The 19904-nt window shown below is 43.2% G+C and overlaps 1 protein-coding gene across 3 annotated transcripts in view; it reads right to left on the bottom strand.

Annotated features, from left to right (window-relative positions):
- The window catches only part of bnc2 (basonuclin zinc finger protein 2), a 164339-nt gene that overhangs the window by 8538 nt on the left and 135897 nt on the right, over window positions 1-19904 (bottom strand). For all 3 annotated transcript variants that reach the window (XM_087179824.1, XM_023428211.2, XM_023428212.2), the window contains one exon: window positions 1240-3647. In XM_087179824.1, the coding sequence (XP_087035950.1) occupies window positions 1240-3647 (2408 nt within the window). The remainder of the gene's footprint in view (window positions 1-1239; window positions 3648-19904) is intronic.

The raw sequence follows: 19904 nt of genomic DNA, 5'->3' as shown, positions 1-19904 counted from the left end.
GGGGGGGGGCAGAGCCAGTGTGTGGGCGAGACAAAACACTGAAGAAAAATTTAAAGCTCCACCTGGGAAGATTTGTTTGCGATTTGGAAGCATGCAGTAAGTTGCAACTTGCCCCTTACTAAAATTAAAGTCTCACTTTAATAATTTTTTTTTTTTTTGGAGTGAATAAAAACTTATGTAGAGCAGCTGAGTTCTATTAAAGAGAAAGAGTGTGAGCATGAGTGCTGTGTATTTTAGATGGGCAGGGGGTATTTACAATTTGTTTCAAGGTTTTACATTATGTGCCTGCTGTGCTGAGTGACTGGATAACTCAGCCAAGTAACCATGGTTGTTGAATATGATTGTCTGTGTCACCTTAAAATATTAATTCACATTTATTCTGATAGCTATTTAATTTGTCTAATAAAACTAGCACTAATGGATACAATTTTAGCTATAAAGGATTGTGACATAGAAATTCTACTTATTAAGCATGACTGAATGCTGGCTAATTTAACACTTGAAAGTCACTCCCATGCTGCAAACAGTTTAAACCCTTCTGGATCCTGTACTAGCCAAGGGCACTTGTGATGTGTATGTATCTCCATCATCAATCTGCTGCCAGTTCTACTGCTGTATATATATTCTGAGTGTGTGGGACTGATATGTGCTAACAAGCCCAGGTGAGCATGGCTAGCCTCACCTCCTAATGCGCTAATAAATGCAGTGGTTTGACAAACCGCTGTCTATGTTAATATATGCGCCTTCACTTCCCTGTGACAAGGTGGGGTAGTAAGGGCAGGTAAACAACACACTGCTGCTGGAGGGTTGATGGATACAACCTGGTGCTTGTATGAAAGTATGTGTGTGTTTGTGTGTGTGTGTGTGTGTGTGTGTGTGTGTGTGTGTTTCTCATCCTGACACCCTACTCTTCTGAACTTTGAGTTGACAAGGAGCAGATGTCCCTGAATTCATTTTTCAGTATTCCATTAGCTAACAGATGTTAAGTGATAGCCTATGCAAGGAAATGTCATACAGTAATGAAATACTGCAATTTAATCCTGTTTTATTAACATCAAATGAAAACCCATATCTCACAAAAATACTTAAAAAGAATTATATTCTGTAGATGTATGTAGTGCCATTACATAAAATATAGAAGATAATAAATACTGAATTAAACATTTCTACTGAACCTACCTGCGACTTTTGCAATTATATTAAAATAAAAAGGAAACATCACCAAGTTCTAGCACTAACCTGTCTCGGCTCCGCCGGGAAGGGAAAGCAGCATTGCAGCCAGCCACAGTGCACACATGCATCTCTTTGAGATGCACATTCTTGTAGTGCAGTTTCATGCTATAGGAGCTCTTGAAGCTCTTCTTACAAACATAGCAGATCTTGGGGTCAGGACTTGAGCATGGATCCCCCTCTGGTGATTGAGAAGAAGGGAATTTGGGTGGGCTGGCACCGTAGCCCATCGAAGAGATGAAGCTCTCATGCAGGGCTGCCATACTTGCAGCAGCGGCAGCAGCTGCTGCCATGCCTCCATTATACAGGCCATACTGGCCCATGCAGAACATGTCATAAGTAGGATCGTTGAGTTCTTCCTTGATCTTGATAGGGGGCTGATGAGGGGAGGGTGATGAATGGCACTTGCCTTCCATTTCCTTTCTCAAATGGGCTTCCTCACCACCCTCATCGTCATGATCCTTGTCCAGACCCCTTCCACCCCTGCTGTGTTTTTGCTGTTCCTCCACATCCATGAGCTCATCACGGTAGAACATCTTGGAATCAGAGGTTTCAGACTCATTCTCAAAGTCCCTCTCATGGTCCTGATCCTCAGAGGTGAAGCTGTCCATGCAACGTAGCTCACCAGAGCCTCGCAGATCATTTCCACCCCTGCTGTCGCTACCAGTCCCTTCCCGGCATTCATCTTCACTCTGTCTCATCATGCCTCTCAGAGCTAATCCAGGGCTCATCTCATCTTGAGAAGGGGATTGCTGTCCACTACCACCACTGTGGTTCCCAGTACCACTGCCACTGTTGTTGCTGTGACAATTTCCATTCATTTTGATATTGTTGTGAAGAAGGGATGACTGGTGATGGTGGTGATTTTGGTGCATGTTATCATCGTCATCCTCATCTTTGTCATCGTACTCATCTGCCACATCAATCACTTCCTTCTCAATCTTCACAGGCATGCTAGATTTACGAGGCTTCTTTTTCGGTGTAGGGTCACTGCTGCCACCAGTGAGGTCCTGATTGGCTGTTGGCGTAGGTAAGCGGTGGGACATAGGTCCAGCCTCTGACACATGAACATTATTATGTGAAGCCACAGCTGCAGCAGCCAGGATCTGCTGCTGCTGGTCCATTAGGGTGGTACTGTTAGTGGTGGTGGGCAGGATGGGGCTGGTGGGAAGTGACACTGGAGGACTGACGAGATCAGCAGGGGACAAGAGTGTACGGTAGAATGGGGGTACTGGCTGGACTGGCTGCACTGACTTCAGGGAGGGGAACACCAGTGGACTTTGCAGGGGTGACTGAAGCATAGGGTCTACTGGTGGAGTAGTGAAGCCCAGTGGTGGCCTTCCAGGGCTGGTGAGTGTGAAGCCACCATTCTTGGTGCTTGAGATGACGGGTGTGCCAGTGGTTGAATTGGCACGAATGAGGTCCTTGTCGCGGTTATTGCGCAGCATGGGCATGTGCAATCGCGGATTGGGGTTGGCACTGTGACGGTTGCGGCTGCGAAGTGAGCTGAAGACCATATTGCAACCCTCAATGGTGCAACGGTGTTTGATCTTCAAATGTACAGCATTATAATGTATCTTAAGTGTGCCTTTATCATAAAAGGTTTTGCCACAAGAGTTACAGCACACGCGACCCTTACGTGAAGTGGCTCCCATGCGGCGCATGCGATGCATCTTGGAGGAAAAGGAGGGATGGGTGATGGTTTTAGACTGCTCATCCTTTACAAAGTGGTGGTGGACCTGATGGTCACTCAAGCTGTTGGGTTGCTGAGGTTGATTTTGGGACTGCTGTTGGCCCTGTTGCTGCTGGAGCTGTGTGTGCTGTTGCTGCTGTTGCTGAGCTTGCTGGGTAGAAGGGGTTGGCGAGATGGGTGATGCCCTGTTGTTGGGCTCTGTCTTGGGTTCAATGTTGTTGTTAATGGCTCCCATGGCTCCACGGCTAGGACTCTGGCCTGTGCGAAAGGGTGACAGAGACACTTCTGACTCACTGGTCTCCACCTGTTCACCTTGGTTTGGCAGGCTGGGCTCCCGGAGCCGGAGGGCAGACTGCTCCATAGGCAGGCCATTAGGGGGCAAGCCGAGCATGGGGGCAGAGACTGGGTTGATGTACTGGAAGGGAAGGAGGAAGGCTAAGCTATTGGGAATATTCTCGAAATGGTGAATGCTCGATGGGCTACTGTTTTCCAGATGTGTCAGGAGTCCAGGGCTGCGGGTCCTGTTGTTGCTTTCAATGAATGTCCTAATACCGGAGTCTGTCTTGGAGGAGGGAACTGTTACTGCCTGACCTTCCTTCTCCTGAATGGCCATCAGCTCCACAATGGACTTGGTCTCACCAAAGCGAAGGAACTGCTGTAGGGTGATGATCTCTTCTTCTCTGGACATGATGGTCCAGCGGTCCAGCACCTTGCCTGCAGCATCCTAGATGCCCCAGAAGAGACAAGAGAGAAGACAAAAATACAAACCATTATTGATTGTGAATAATCAGTGTGGTCAAAGGAAAAGATAGAGCAGGGGTTAGTTTGTAAGGGCAAGCTTTTCTGCTCATGAAATTCAGAGGCCCCTGGAGCGACATGTAAGTAAATCTCCCCCCTCCCCTGTCATTCTTTCCCATCTACTTTTTTCTATAAGCCAGCCCTACAAATGTGATCATTAATCACACAATGATGAGAGTAGGCAAGAGTTTAATTGAGTCTCAAGCAAACAAATCAAAATCACTGAGGTGGGGCTATCAGTAAGTCTATGTGACTTCCAGAACTGTAGGGATGTGAGACTCAGTAAAACAGCTTTGTAAAAGACATGGACTCTTGCTATAACTCCCTCTGTACACAAACGGTACCTAGGGATATTTACAAAATTGTGTGAGCCAGAGAAAAAGTGGGTAACAGAAATAATAGAATAATTAATGCAAGCCACTAATCGCACCTTGGTTGGCAGGATTTTTTCTGTGTGTTCTCTGTCTCTGAGGCCGTGAAAGGCTTGAGGGAGGATGGGACTGCTACACTATGTATTAGGGAATGGCTATGGACATTCAAAGAGGAAAAACTCATGTTTATTTAAGGTTGTGTTGCAGGATGCCTTGACAGTGACATTGAGCTTGTGTTCCTTTGCATATTTATCATGCTTTTATGTTACTGAAGTCCAAAGGATGTATAACCTGTGTTACCTTAAATATTTATCATGTCATTATGTAAGTAAGGTTTAAAGGATGTACAACCTGTTTCACCTTAAATATTAATGATGAAGTACTTTTTAATAAATGACCATGGCATTACAGTCACTCTTAACTAATGATGCATTTTAGTTGACAGTGGCTGAAAAAGGGCAAAAATGTAAAATAACAAATAATAACAATAGATTATTTATAACAACACTTTGGATTTCCTGTTCCTGTGTTCTGCTGTTTCCATCCTAAGAGACCAGAACTACTCCAATGGGACTGTGGCATTATTCCAAATACAACACTTTACTTGGCCAGAGTCTTTCGGAGATGTGCTATTCATGGTTGAAAAATAAAAAGCTTAGACTCCATGAAAATGTGCACATTGTCAACCATCAAGAGATGGCAAGGGATTCTGAATTGACTTTGTGGTTGAGCTACTAAGTTTGAGGCAATGAATGTTTGACCCAGTACTTTTGTCCCTGTGTATGAACCCACATCTTTTGCTGCTTCATAGCACTGATGACAGAACTCTTCACAAAATTATACTCATACTGTATAAATGCTGCCACAGCTGTTGTTATATAAGATGGTATGAGTGTTCGTGTGAACAAGATAAAAATAGATGAAAGAAAGAGGGAGAGAGACAGTGTAAATACTGCAATTCACACACGGGTTCCTGGGGGACCAGACACAAGTGACATCAAGGGAGCAACACAAGCGATGACAATTAGTCACAGTGAAATGGTAACATTTCAAATGTGCTCCTAGCTGCTGGCATCTATAAAACATAAATGGCAACTCTGGTGAGTAAAAAGCTGTAAAAACCAACATCACAAAGCACAAAGGGCCTGTAAGGAGAAAACAGAAGATAAATGTTTTAGGAGAGACAGCGAAAGAGAGATAGTAAGGGAGAGACACAGAGGAAGAAGAGCAGAAAAACAGAGAAAATAAAAGTGTGAGTGGTTTCATATCATGCCCTCAGATATACTGGAGAAATAGATTCTTCTGAGACGAAACATCAATAGTCACTGGGGTATTTGTTGTTAAATATACATTAAAAAACATTTTACACTTTCATTCTGTGTGCGCTCTGGAGTTTTTGCCTGGAGGTATGACTTTAAATTCTAGCCTGGGCACTATTATTTCATACTGCATGGCCATCTGGGCATTAGTACTTCCATTTGATTTAATTGAAACAAAAAATGAAAGCAAATTAGAAAGTGAATCTTTAAATAGTTCCACAACCAGAACATTTCTTAAGAAATTGTAGTTCTAAGAAGTGGAGCAGTCTTTGATATTTTCTAGTGACAAAAAAGATTAATTTGTGAGTGTTACATTTAAATACACTAGCCTACAATTACAACTCTGATTAGTAGAAAAATGGAAGTAAAATTTAAGTGTATAATTCCTACGAATAGGGTGTCTGCTGCAGCAAATAGCAATAGGGAGTACTTGCATTTTTGGGATCATTCGTAGGCCACGTTTAACTCAATTTAAGCCAGTTTAAGACCTCTTAATATCACTTTCCAAGCTGCCCCACTTTGATGTTTGCTCTTCAAATTAAGATTGAAATAACATTAATAAGAACCACAAGCTCCCAAAAATTAGGTAATCTTAATAGGAGCTCCATTAATAAGTGTGAGGGATTAGTCTCGAGAATTAAGTCAAATCATTAAGTAAAAACTATAAAAAGCTTTGCATTTTTACACACATCAAAAATATGGCTTGACCAGTGCCGCCCATCAAATTCACACACAGTGATCCACACCTGTTGCAATCACTGACTGGAGAAAAACAGGGTTTAGACATTTATTTTATCCTCTAGTAGTCCGACCCCGTGCCTTCACTTCCCTACACATGAAGTTAAACAAAAGCCAAAACACAGTGACACAGGCCAAACTGCAAAGCATTAGTGCGTGGAGGGGCCAGCGAGCTGTCAGAACAGGTCAACAGTTCTGCTATGCACAGGACCCTGTGAGGAGGCTAGAGGACGCTCTCCAAGCCCTCCTCGTTCACTTGGTCAATTGAGTTTTGGAGGCCAGTCAACAAGCATTGAGGCTGGGGTCGGGCTTAGAGCAGAGAGTCGATACAAATTCAAAAATGGAACAAATCGGCCAAGAAAAGGATGTGAAGGGACAAACCTGATAACTCAGTCTCTGTGAAAACTACTACTGGTTTTTATGACAAGAACCTTTCAATACACGGCTGTTTGTTAAATATCATTGCAGTACCTCATTCATGACACTGGATTTATCTTCATTTCCAGACAAAAATGCTTAATGCAGATAACCCCCATAAAAAATTATAAACGAGCAAAGGTGTAAAAAAAAAAAAAAAAATGCATGAATTGTACGAGAGTGACTTATCTAAAGTGTGTTGACACACATTTGTAGACAAACAGAGGACCCTGTAGTCCTTACCACAGTAAGTCTCACAACTCCACTCCCCTGCATTAGCCTTGTGATGCTGTGAGAGAAACAAATATGCCATTAGAAGCACTTTTACAAGTAGGCACTCATCTTCCAATTAGCTTAATGTGGCCCTCTTTCCCCTATATTTTCCAGGCGTGCCCCACCTCTTCTTGTACACTCCCTCCAGGAAAATCTCATTAATCCACCCCTCCCCCATCTCCACCAGTGCTATGACATATTAGTCTGTCATTATGCATCCCAGAGTCCTTTAAACAATACAGCTAAACCTCTGTTTGCCAGGTTAATGACTATTAGCCAGTAATTACAGAAGAGAGACGATAGGGTACCCACTTTATCTGGTGGACAGCCTGCTGCTGTTAGTTTATTTTATCTGCCTGCCTCCATGTCTCTCAGAATTAATCTAGCAACGGCTGTATTTATTCATCTCTCTGCCGCTGCGATGCATTCTTAATTCATGGCTGTCTCTAATACTGTGGCGCTGAATGTTGTGTAGTGGGTGTGTAGTCGGGTATCCACCTTGGTAATTGCTGACAATGAGGATGAGCAAATGATGGCCTTGTCATGGACCAGGGCACTACTGTCAGTTAAAACAAATCAGGCAATTATGCAATTAGCAGGTTGTATGCCGGGCTGTATTAAGAGCCAGGGTGTGAAGCGTTGTTAGGTTGCATAGTGTGCATTTGGGATTAGCAGCTTAACATGTATACGCTTTTCACTAATCATCACCTATCATACTCAGTGGCTGAGTCTATTTGGCAAGCATGAAGAGAGATGCTATGCTAAGCACACAGCAAAAAAAGGAAAATATTAGCTATTAAAACAACGTATTGACCTGTGCCTGTATACACTAGATCAAATGGGAGATCTCCAACTCACATAGAGCCTTTCTCACATAACATCCACGATACTTACATTTACTGGCATGATGTGCAATTGTGTACATCTTTGTAGAATGACAGCTACACTGGTCCCACATTAACATCACAGCAGTTCAACTGATCATGAGACAGTTGCACTAGGAGGATCAGTTCTCACAATGGCAAAGTGAACCATGGGAACCACATTGATTCAACAATCACCTTGCAGTGAATGCGATCTCCACCGCGCCTCGAGGGAATCCCCATTGATCTCCAGTCCTGCTTTCAGATCCAGTTCCTTTAAAAAACTGCTCTATCCCTGTGTTCGCCACTTCAGGGGAGGTTAAGCAGAAGTTCCTTGTGATCTGAGAAGGTCTTGAACCTTGGCGCTTCCTTTTCCATATTCTGTTTCTCCCCCGCCCCACCCCACACCATATCGGGCCGTATGAATAATGCAGAGGATCTAGTGGCAAGGGGTATCGTGGGGGATGGGTTCACGCAAAGCCCACTGCCTGGAGCCATCACATCACAGGGCAGGAGCTCCCAAGACATAGGCTGCTCCCCCATTGGATCCCCAGTGGCAGGTCAGAGGTCATGTGTGAACAACCAGCTCTACTTCTTCCCCTGTGATGGACCTCAGGGAAATCAGTAGCTACGTCCAGACGTGGGTGGAGGACATTTGTAAGAATCATAGAGGTTGAAATTTGCACTGTGTGATCATTGTAAATTCCTCCTTTATGTTCTGCGCATCAAAAGAATGCGTTACTATGGATGTGACCTTGTGTATCTACCTTAGATGTTGGATGTTTTCTAAACTGCACAAGCAATAACTTCTTCTTCTCCACAGCAAGAAGATAATCTACTGTACATAGACATATAGTTCAGTGGTCAACAGTAAAATCATGTCATCCTATCATCAGATGGACAGAGTAGTCTCTCTGGGGAACAATCAATTACGTCACCTTGCGGTATCTTATAACAGTACCAGGCATTTCACTAAATAAACTATCACTTAACTTAACTGAGCTTTTTTGAAATAAGTACAAGAAAAAGAAATCTATGGCAGTATTGTGTGGTTTACAGGTGTCTTTCAATACATTAGATTGCAAAAAATAACAAATAGCAGCCAAACAAATTCACATCTGTTTTAGAAACTTTCCCACATTGTCTCTCTGAGATACTCTTAGTAGTATTGTGCAAAGTCTTACAGATCAGCCTTGATGCCTCGCTGATAGTAGTCTGGTTTTAATAAGTGACTGTTTGTGCAGTTTTGGTGGTAAATGAGATACAGGAGATAAAACAGCAGCTGAAAACAATGTTATATCGTATTTTACTGTCGCTGATGTTCATTTGTGCACACCAATAGCTTAATTATATACAACAAATGCAATAGTCACAATCTTTAATTGTTAAAAGATGGCAGCCATTTATTTAAATGGAGGAAAGTGGAAGAGCATATGTACCTACATAGACACAAAAGTTAGACTTGCCAAATCCTGTTTTCCATATAACGTCAACCCCTTTAAAAGACAGCTGAGATGGAAACACAGGTGATTCAATAAAGTCCAGACAGGACCCTCTGTACCAGCTCATGTTGCTGATTACAACTTGGAACAGATCTATTCAAGTTTGATTCCTACTTTATAATTCAATTAACAACCATGCAAAGGGCATTGCCTTGGTCAATATTATGCTCATGACTGCCAGAGAGGACTGCTTGCTGGGCTCTGCTGTGAGTAAATGTGAAGAAGCCACAGGGCTTATTTCGCCGGGCCAGACACACTGATCAACCAACAGGCCGCGAGATACCCTGCCTTCACCTCTCAACCTGATTTAACTCATGGCTTTGGTTAAAAATTCATGACTGTGTGTTAGTTGTTGCTAAGGGCACACTAATCGACTGGAGTGAGATTTATAGTGCAGTTGCAGACTGCAAGGATGGGGAGGGGGATCAGGAGGGGTTATTATAGAGGACTTTACCACAGACGGGTGAGTCACAATCTGGCACATCCTAGGTTCCAGGTGGCCTTTAGTAAACAGTTCCCGTTTCTTTTCCCACTGACTTGTCTTTTTTCATTATCTGTTTTTGAAAACAAACCTGCCATTTTTAAAAAGGTCTCCTAAACTCTGATTCATCCAACCCCGCCTGACCTCCACCACCATCATCACCACCCCTTTTTGTTTTAAAGCTGTCCCTCTGCATCTTTAAAAAGTGGAAAGGACAGTCTTTTGGCCACAGCCCAGCAGAGGTGCAGATGGGGCAGCACATGGAAGCCATTTCAGGCCCCGGTGCGCTGCAGAGCAAAGTCGACTGTTCTCTGAGTTCAGAACCTCTGAAGAACCGCCTCGCAGCACTTACATGTGAGCAGCGTCTGGGTCTGGACTGATGTATTGATTCCCTGTCTCTTTTCACAAAGCATACACAATAACGTTGGCTTGCCTCACCCAACTGTGCTAAGGAACCGTAGCCACGGTCAATGTGTAAAACTCAGCGGACCTAGCACTGAGCTAGAGGGGATGCCTCAGAGAAGAGGGGTGGAGTGATGGAAGCAGCGAGGGAACGCCTGATGGTTCACATTAATTGAGGATGATTCGTGTGATCTCCTGGGTCTGGATGCAGCAGCCAGGTCTGTCGTGGGCCTGGGAGACAGATGTGGGGGCCGCTGTGCTCCCTCCAGGGCCAATGGAGAGCAGTGAAGCAGCTGAGAAATGGTCTGTCTGTCCAGTGTGTGTGTGTTGGTAGAGATGCAAGGGAGGGGGCTGACAACCTGCTTTTCTCTCCCTCTTATATCACATCTCCTTTGTCTTGATTACTATTTTGGCAAGAGGCCGGTGCAGAGAAGGTGCATTAACATATGCTCACAATTTGCTCTTTGGCCACATTGTTACATGTTTGTACTGTGTCTTGATGTATCAGTCATTTCTGTTTCTCTTTTGTGTAATACCCGCCCCTTTACGCATTATATCCTGAGGCTAGTAATGGGTAGTGAACACAGTCTTTGGTAAGTAATGATGCTTCAAAAAAGGTGAAACTTAGAAAAGCATAAACTTGTATTTATTGCAGATGAAAACTTTACATTAGGGCTCCAGCTCATAAAACCCATATGTGACAAGTTGTTTCAGGCTATTCTGCATACAAGGTTTTGAATAGTTTGAATGTACAACAAAAATGCATTACACTCTTCCTGAATTTTCCTCGATACTTCCTGGGGTGTAACACTCATCTTCACACTATCAAAATAATCCACACATCACTTTCATGTCACTGTGTAAATGGAAATAGATTTGAATGGATAATGGATTACAGCGTAGGTAAACCTTCCAAGTCGTTTTGTTTTGGTCTAGCTGGGAACAGACAGAGGTGTCTGTAACACACAGACACACTGCATTAGAGGAGCTTTTCAGCTTTCTCCTGTGTTTTTGCTATGGAGCATGCAGGAGGAAAGAGAATAAGCTAATGGACTCTTTACTTAATGTGATCAGAGCCATTATTGACATGCTGCCAGGAAGATGCAAGACCATTAACTCGAGCCTCTCTCTCTCTGTCTCTCTCTCTCTCTCTCTCTCTCTCTCTCTCTCTCTCTCTCTCTGGTACCTTCCCTCCACCCCACTCCTTTCCCCGACAGTATTTCACTGCTGCCCTGGCTCACATATGGAGGAAGGGCCACTAGGGGGTCTGGGTGCCCCAAAGGAGTCTGTGTCTGTCATGTTAACTAGGAATCTGTGATACAGACTATTTGGAGAATTGGCAACAAGATGTTGCTCAGGACTTGGCAATCGTAAATCAGTCCTTATAGCAGTGTATAATCTTAGTGTTTGTCTGCTGTGAGTGCTGGACAAGTGCTCAAATTTTTTTATGCAGTATGTCGTGATGGTTTAGTTGGCCCGGCAGCCGACCATGCAAATTTAACATCTTGTAATTTAAATCAATTTTTATTACTCTGTTGAACTGTCTAATAAAGTAGAAGTCGCTGCAAGTCGCTTTTTTTTTTATCTGTATTTGAAAAATAATATATGGTGAGTTTTGTACAATATTATGTACACACTTTATAAAGAGAGACAGTACTGGGGGATTTTTGACATCCTAGAAAGAAATAAAATAAAATATAAGGACTAAAATAGTTCGTAATGTATTCAAGCTACAAAATATAATGCATTATAAAATTGACCAAATTACTAAAGAACCTTTGTTTTAGCAAGCCTTTTCATTTCCATTTTAAAATTTAAAGTATAAAAATTCAAATAAGAAAGGTTTGCACCCACCCAGTATTATTTTAGTTTTTCTAGACATTGATACATTTATGAGAAAATTTGGATGTGCAATTTCCACTTTCATGCATGTATTTAGGAAAGTTTAAAAAAAAAAATATATATATATATATATATTAAAGGCTATAATTTGGGTTAAAAGTAGTTGTAGTAAGTTTAATTATTAGCCACATTTATAATTAAATAATTAAGTGAGTGAAATGGATATTTTAAATTATGGTAATAAGTTAATTATTTCTCTGTCTAGTTTAGCACCTTGCAAATATGTTGTTAAAGACATTTTTCTCGACACAGACTTGGAAAGAAAGAGAGAAAGACAGACTAATAACATTACTGTAAATTAAACCTAAGGCTGAATGTAAGAAGTGCGTTAGTGTGTACTGTTGTTTTATCAGAGTGAAATAGTGCACTGAGTGAGTAAAATGGTCCCAAATCACACACGGTGAAGTCTCCCTGTTTTTAAACTGCCTCACTGGAATTGTTGCCTGGCATGTAAGTTGGCTCATTCATCTTGGAGGCGGAGGGTGCCAGTGTGGCTGCAGTGTAATTCACACTCCCCCAACCTATGTGCCAGAACACATCTATCCCTGTGGCCCAGGGGCTCACATCACCAGCGGCCGAGAGGATGTTCATGTTTATGTGTGCATGAGTATGTGTGTGTGTATGTGTGATCGCATATGTGTGCGTCTGTGATCATGTGGGTACGACAGGAAGTGGTGCTCAGGTCTCTCGGGGCATGGTTCCAGGTCCCTGGGCCTGTCTACTGTCATAAGTTCCAGAATGGTGATTACTTACTGCAAAAATAAACACCATTACCATCTGGTGCTGCTTCTTTGTACTGTAACTTATACACCAAGAAAAGCTCTAGACCATCAAAACACAGACTTGAGAACAATAACAGAAAAAAATCAAATCTGCACTGTAAAATCTGAATGTTTTTTAATCCCTGTACATTTGTAAGATCAGATGAATACCTTTTAATTTGGATGCTCAGAATAAAATCAAACACTCACTAAAACAACTTTTGATCTATATGAGGGGGCAGATAGTGAAGAACAAAAGGTTTACTAGGAGTCATAGTGAGAAAGTTGAGATGATGGGGGTCATTCAAGACCGTTGAGGCCTTGCAGAACCAGCAGATGTTTGATCCATCCACGGCACATCTGGTCCTCAACACACTCAATCCATTTCACTTGACTTCTCCCTTTTAGATTTTCATTGTTCCTCATGGTCCACTAAGCTTTGCATTCTCCCTTGTGGCCCACAAATATTCATTCACAATCATTCATTCTACCCACTTAAGAGTAATTTCAACATATAGGCTTTTGTTTTTGCATGTGATTAGAAGGGTGTGTGTATGTGTTGTTAGTTTTTATAAGATTTAAATATCTGGTGATGATCAAACATCTTTATTTTATACCCTTCTAGATGTGAGGGGGTCCTTTTTGAAAATGGTTATAAGTTGAAATACCAAGGGAGGAACTCCAAACTCCAGTGGCACTAGTCAGGGAAATGAAAGCTGTCATTCTCATTGTAGTGGGCCCTGGGAGGGTCATACAGTGCTTAACAGTTTCATTGTTTCTTTTATTGTTGGAAACAGAGAGGGGTGTGTACCGTGCAGGTTTCTGAGTTCTGAAGTGCGACGTGACGAGAGGACTGTCAACTCCCCGTAACTCTCCATGCAACTTCCTTTAATAAATGTCAACTCTATGACCCAGCGGCAAATCCCTGGCAGGATGGGTGGCCGTGTCAGCAGGCCGGTGAGCCACACAATGTCTGGGTTTGGCCCCGGTGACTTTGGGGAAGTGAAGCAAGCCGCTGCTCTGTTTGTTCAGAGAGGGGATGCAGGGCCCCCCTGGAGGTTTAGGCCCAGAATCACCAGACAAAAACATAACCTGTGTGCGCGTGTCGATCAGATTTGGGGACAGATTACGTTATTGTGTTTGCATGAATGTACAGTGGTGTTTATATTGACGTTGTCTGAAAAGGGGATGTGATGTTGCATCAGAAAATGAATTTGAGTACAAATTGAATGTGTTTTTGCTGCGTTGATATCACTGTAGGCTTGTCCTGATTCCAGCCTATGTGTAACGCAATCTTCCTATGTTTGCGTCTAGCCTGGTCTGGCAGTGCTGTGCAGTGCAATGCTATTGATCTCTATAGCCTTGTGGTCTGCAGGGTTCCTGTCAGTAAATGCAATGAGCCGGAGCACCTTCCATTCCCCCTCTCTGCCCTGTGTAGCACCACAAGCTAAACAGCCATCACAGAAACTCAATACAGGCAGACTGGGCCCGAGTCGTCAGCTAGCAGCAGTGCCCTACAACATCCCACGAGGCTCCGGCTAAGTCAATTCAGTGTCAGTGCAGCATCTCACCTCGTAGACCTGTTGCCAGCCTAATATGTCGTGCTAATATGTCTCTCCATACGAATTACAAGGCAGTGAGAGGAACCCAGATGCAATAAGTATGGATTAGCTAATGTCCAGGTTCTGTCTGAGTCTTGTTGGGATGGAGGGAGGGGGGTAATGATAGTAATATCCTTTAACAGGGTGTCTGGCTGTGGCTTGGAGGTGAGATGGGGGCATACAGGCTTCTGGGATTTCTAAGGAGCTCTGGGAAATAAACTTTCCTCTCTGCCGCAGAAGAAAAGGGGAAGGAGTGAGAGAGACAACATCGAAAGAATTATTAGTGAAGAATGAGAGAGATGGAAAGAGTGCGATGGGCTGTTAATGCTTTTTTTTTCTGACTATTGATCAACTTGCAGGGCTAGGGGTGATTGGGTTAGAGGTCCTGAAGCCCGCACCTTGTCTGCTGTGCGTCTGTGTGTTAATGTGCGAACCCATTGATTTGTATTGTGCTTGTATAGTTGCTCTGTGTGTTAGCCAAAGCGCCTGACAGAGGAGGAGTGGGATGGGAGCAGAGCTTGTAAAGAGAAGAAAACAAAAAGGTGGGAGAAGAGGTGAGCGTGTGGTCAAACGGGGGCGTAATTAGGAACCATGTTACCACTAAACTCTATATATTGATCGGAGATAATTCACACGCACCATATCTTCCCCTCAGCAAATGTGCCTAGGTGCTTTAATAATTCATGTTGCATATAACTCTTGTTCATTGCTACCCAATACCCATTTACATCTACCTGTTTGTCTGATTTCTTTTTAAGAAATCAGTATGGTATGCTAATTTCTGACTAAGCTAGTATTGAAAGTTAGAAAATGGAAAGGCTTGGAAATGTCTTATTCTATTCATTACCCAGCCTACATTGCTATCTGGAAGAAATTTAATTTCCCTGTTTATGAAAAATGGGAAGATTAAGTGGGCGAGGGTACTAGCAATTGTTGGACCTTTTTTGTGTAGTTCTGTTTTTCCTAAATGTTCAGTAAAATTACTGGAACCTTGTCTTGGAATCTAGCTGATATATTGCATGATTAAAATCTAAGTTTTTTTTTCCCCCAAAGGGTAGACCACAGGCTGACTGAAAAGAAGTGGAAATTGTTGATATTTCAGGTGGAATGGAAGCAGTTTTGAAATGATAAAACATAGAAACTATTGCCTTGTTTACTAATGCTACCACAAAATGTGTCACATAAGTAGATTATATGCTATATTTTTCTTACGAACACACACACACACACACACACACACACACACACACACACGCACGCACACACACACACACACACACACACACACACTCACACAGGGGCCATGCTTGCCATTGGCAATCCCTGCAGGCAGATGTGGGGTGTGTGCCAGCGGCCTGCTGAGTGAGTAGGCCAGTGTGCCCCTAACTCAGTGCCGGGCACTACGCTGAGCTGCTTTGATGTATGTGTGTGTGTGTGTGTGTGTGTGTGTGTGTGTGTGTGTGTGTGTGTGTGTGTGTGTGTGTGTGTGTAGTTGGAGGTCAGTGAAACAGCAGAGGGACTGTGTTATCCTCTGACATGCCTGTGGAAAAATACAAGGATCCCTCTGACAGTGGCTGAACTAAAGGCTCAGAGGACCAGTTAGTGTGTCCACAGGTTCATGTGTACGGGACTGGCTGCAGGCTGTGGGGGCGATACAGACACATAAACACACACCACACACACAAGGCATGCACAGAGACACATGCACACACAATTAAGATGCATTACACTGTTCAGAGTCAGTCTCCCTTGTGAGGTTTCTGGCTTGGTGACACTAATTCTTAAAAGGCTATGTCACTGGCTAAACTGTGGTCTAGCCATGTAAGGTGCAGTCCTCAAGTGAAATGGCAAGCTGCATTGCTTTAGGCCCGACTCATACAGAAACACACGCACACCCAAACACACACACACACACACACACACACACACACACACACACACACACACACACACACACACACACACAGAGGTCAGTACATTAACACAAACAGTTTTGGTTTTGCCGTTGGAATGCAGGAGGACAGGCGAAGAGTTTTGGCTCTGCCCTCTCTATACTTTGCATAATTGCGTCTTACATTTCCTTAAGTCTGAAGGGATGTTGAATCCTTAACAGTGATGGGAACCGGGTCTGTTGATCATTAGATTTTGGCAGAGTAACCTGCTGCCACATGTGAGAGAGGTAGCAACACAAATAATGTGTGTGAGAGTCTGTGCACATGTGTGTATGTGTTTAAATGTCTTCATCTCTACAGTATGTAGGCCCTCGAGAGTAAAAAAAAAAGAAAACAGGGCAAATAAGAGGACATTAAGTATATGAATTAGCCACAGGTCTAATGTGAGCTCTGTGAAACAATTAAGCAACAAAACAATAGTAGACATTTCATCTTCTTATTGTCTAATCGCCCATCTGACTGCCTGTGTATTTCCCCTCTTAACCCTTGAGATACTCGCTAATGGCTCTCACAATGGAATTATTTACTACCCATGGCAGGGGGGCAAATGGGTCAAATTGTGTGTGTGCGTGCGTGTGTGTGAGTGTGCGCACTTGTGCCCCTTGTAGTCAGAGTGAATGAAAGGGAATGATGGAATCACTGAAGCACGCAGTGACTGAGAGGAGAGGAGAAAGGAGAGGGGGACTGAAGGAGGAGTCCTGAGTGGTGCTTGCTAAAGTGAAAAATCATGCCATGGTGCAGAGGGGCCCGGTTTTGTCCACTGGGAGAAGTGACTACATCTATGCTGGCACTCAAGTGCTCTTAAATACTCTCTCTTTCGCTCTCCATTTCCCCACCGCCTCCCTCTATCTATTACCCCCCTCCACCTCTCTCCATCCCTCTTTCTCTTTCTTCCCCACTTCTCCCTAGGTCCAGTCCAGGTACAAATGGCTATTTGCTGTACAACTCCCACAACATGTTTGTGTCAGCTCGTGCTTGTCCCTAACAGCACGTAAAACAAAAAAAAAAAACAAAAAAAGGAGAATGGGCCCTTTCTTTATTCACAAATTGCTCCCCAGTACACAAAAGCCCCCTGAATGGAGATGTCAAAGTACGATTAGAGATGTCTGCGCTGGAAGAGGCTGCACAGCTTCTCTGTCAATAGGCTGTAATTCGCTAAGGAGCTGGAAACGGTCATTGTGCGAGTCCTTGTGTGTGTGTCTGTGTGTGAAGCAATTCATCTCGGCAATCAGTTAATCTGCATCCTCCTGATCATCTCACCACAAGAGGTCAATCCTCATTAAAACATGAAGGAATTACGTTAATGATATTATTGTTTTTTTTTTTTAATCCACTGATTCTATTTGAATTTGTCATTAAGAAATAAATTGTTTGGATTATTATGGCAAAATCCAATATAATAAGTGACTTACGGGGGAGGGAGTGAGTGAAATGATCAATTCACAGTTACACATCCTGTTCAGCCCTAATTGTGTCATGTCGAGACAAAATGCTCACTTCTTGATTTAGCCGTGCTAAATCAAGAAGTGAGCACTACGGAGATGAAGGCTGTCTGTGTAAAAGGAATCAACAGTGCTGCCAACCGTCACCTGCTGGGGTTAACCCTGCAGTTGCCAACACATTCAGAAAGTAGATGAAACACAATAGCAGATGAGCCTTTCATTCTCACACCTACAGTCACAGCAGCCTTTCTGTCAGCAGCGCAAAATTGTGTGTGTGTGTGTGTGTGTGTGTGTGTGTGTGTGTGTGTGTGTGTGTATGTGTGTGTTTGTACAGGAGTGCATGCATCGTAGACATATTTCCCCCCCTCTAATTAGCACAAGGGAGTCCTGGGGGCAATCAGAAGCGAGGTTAATGAGAGGGGGAGAGAGCGGAAAAGACGAGGTAGGGGTGCGGCATGTAACGTGCACCTCACTGCACTGGCGCTACAGTATAATACACCCTTCTTATCAAGCTGTCACCCTAAAGGGATATCATCCTCATGGCACCCACATTGATGTTTGGGCCTGTGACATTTCACATGTACGTGTGTATGTTCCGTATGTGGATGAGAGCGGCTGTGTGAGAGTTCCTGTCTGTGCGCCCTGGTGATCCCTCCACCCATTTTTGTTTCATATTATCACTCCGTTCACGTCTCTCTTTCTCTCTAGAAGGCCCAGATGTGACAGCATGTTTCCCATATCAGAGACGATTGGTATACTGGGAGACAAAAAAAAAAAAAAAGAGAGAGAGAGAGAGGGTGCAAGACAGAGCTGCCACACTGGTCTTGGCATCTGTCTGTTCTCAACTAGTGTGCGGCAATGCTGGTGGGAGAAAAGCACAGCCTGCCAGATGTCATTGCTGAAGCTGCCCAGGCAGCGTGAGCGCTGCCTGGCACGGTGAAGCAGAATCACCACCAGCACACTTCATCCTCTCAGAAGGATTCACTTTAGGGAGTAACGATTTTGATTTTATATTGAACAAAAACGAAATAACATTTTCAATTATTAAAAATATCCACTGGGTCGATGATGTCTTTGTCAGATTGTGGCTCAGTTGGCTGACTACAGCTCCTGTGATCCTCCACAAACTCCAACACATGCTCTCCACATGGACAGATTTAACACTGCATAGTAGCATATTTTGTGCAGTTTAGAGGATGGCTCAATTTGTGCTATTTTGTGTAGTGATCATTTTTAACCGCAGCATGTTTTGCCATAAATGGACAGTTGAAACATCAGGACACCCCAGGAAATAGTCTGATTTTTTTTGTTAGGCTTTTTTTTTCTTTTCATGATCAGAACATATATCAGATTTGAGGCTTTCTTAAACAGAAGTTTCACAAATGTAAGTTTTATAAATCAAAATGGATATCAATGATGGATTTGGTAAATGATAATGCCACAAACGCTCATAGTCTCCAACCTCTAAATAACTTTCCATACTTGCCAAATTACTGAAGGTAGCCAATTGTCTTCCTTTGTGTGCATCTTTGTTTCAGTATCATATTATTGTTATATACAGTTTGCATACGCTCTCTATGTCTGGTTGACCTGCTGCACACAGAGGAAGTGCATCAGGACTGGTGGCTCATGTGGCCGTCACTCCGTACATGATGTGATGGAGAGGAGGGACGAAGAAAAAAGGATCATGTATTATTAAGAAGAGTGCTGCCATTAGAGACATTTATACAGTAGAATGACTCGATCAAATTATATCACAGATACACACACACACACACACACACACACACACACACACACACACACACACACACAAACACACACACACATACTCAGCCTCAACACTGTGGCCTTATAGCTTAGGTCATATTTAATATTTTTGTAGGAAGAAATGACAGGGCTTATAGAAAATGTTGGTGCTGGTGACACTGTATTACAATGTTCAAGTTGTATTACAGTTTCCCTTCATTTCACACTCTCCCCGCCATTGCCAAAACAGGACTTAAGGGTCACATTCATCCAAGCAAAACACTGCTTCATTTCAGAGATTAAAGATACTGGCTTCAAATGCACTTCACATTTTTTGTCTGTCACTATTTCATGTCACACAGGGAATACAAGTAATTTTCTCCCACGTCTCTGCGCAGAGCTACCCCCCC

This window comes from Seriola lalandi, unplaced genomic scaffold, assembly GCF_002814215.2.
Source record: "Seriola lalandi dorsalis isolate HSWRI2012SDOR001 ecotype SW California unplaced genomic scaffold, Sedor1 jcf7180002054872, whole genome shotgun sequence".
Classification (NCBI taxonomy): Eukaryota; Metazoa; Chordata; class Actinopteri; order Carangiformes; family Carangidae; genus Seriola; species Seriola lalandi.
This window is presented reverse-complemented; position numbering and strand designations above follow the sequence as displayed.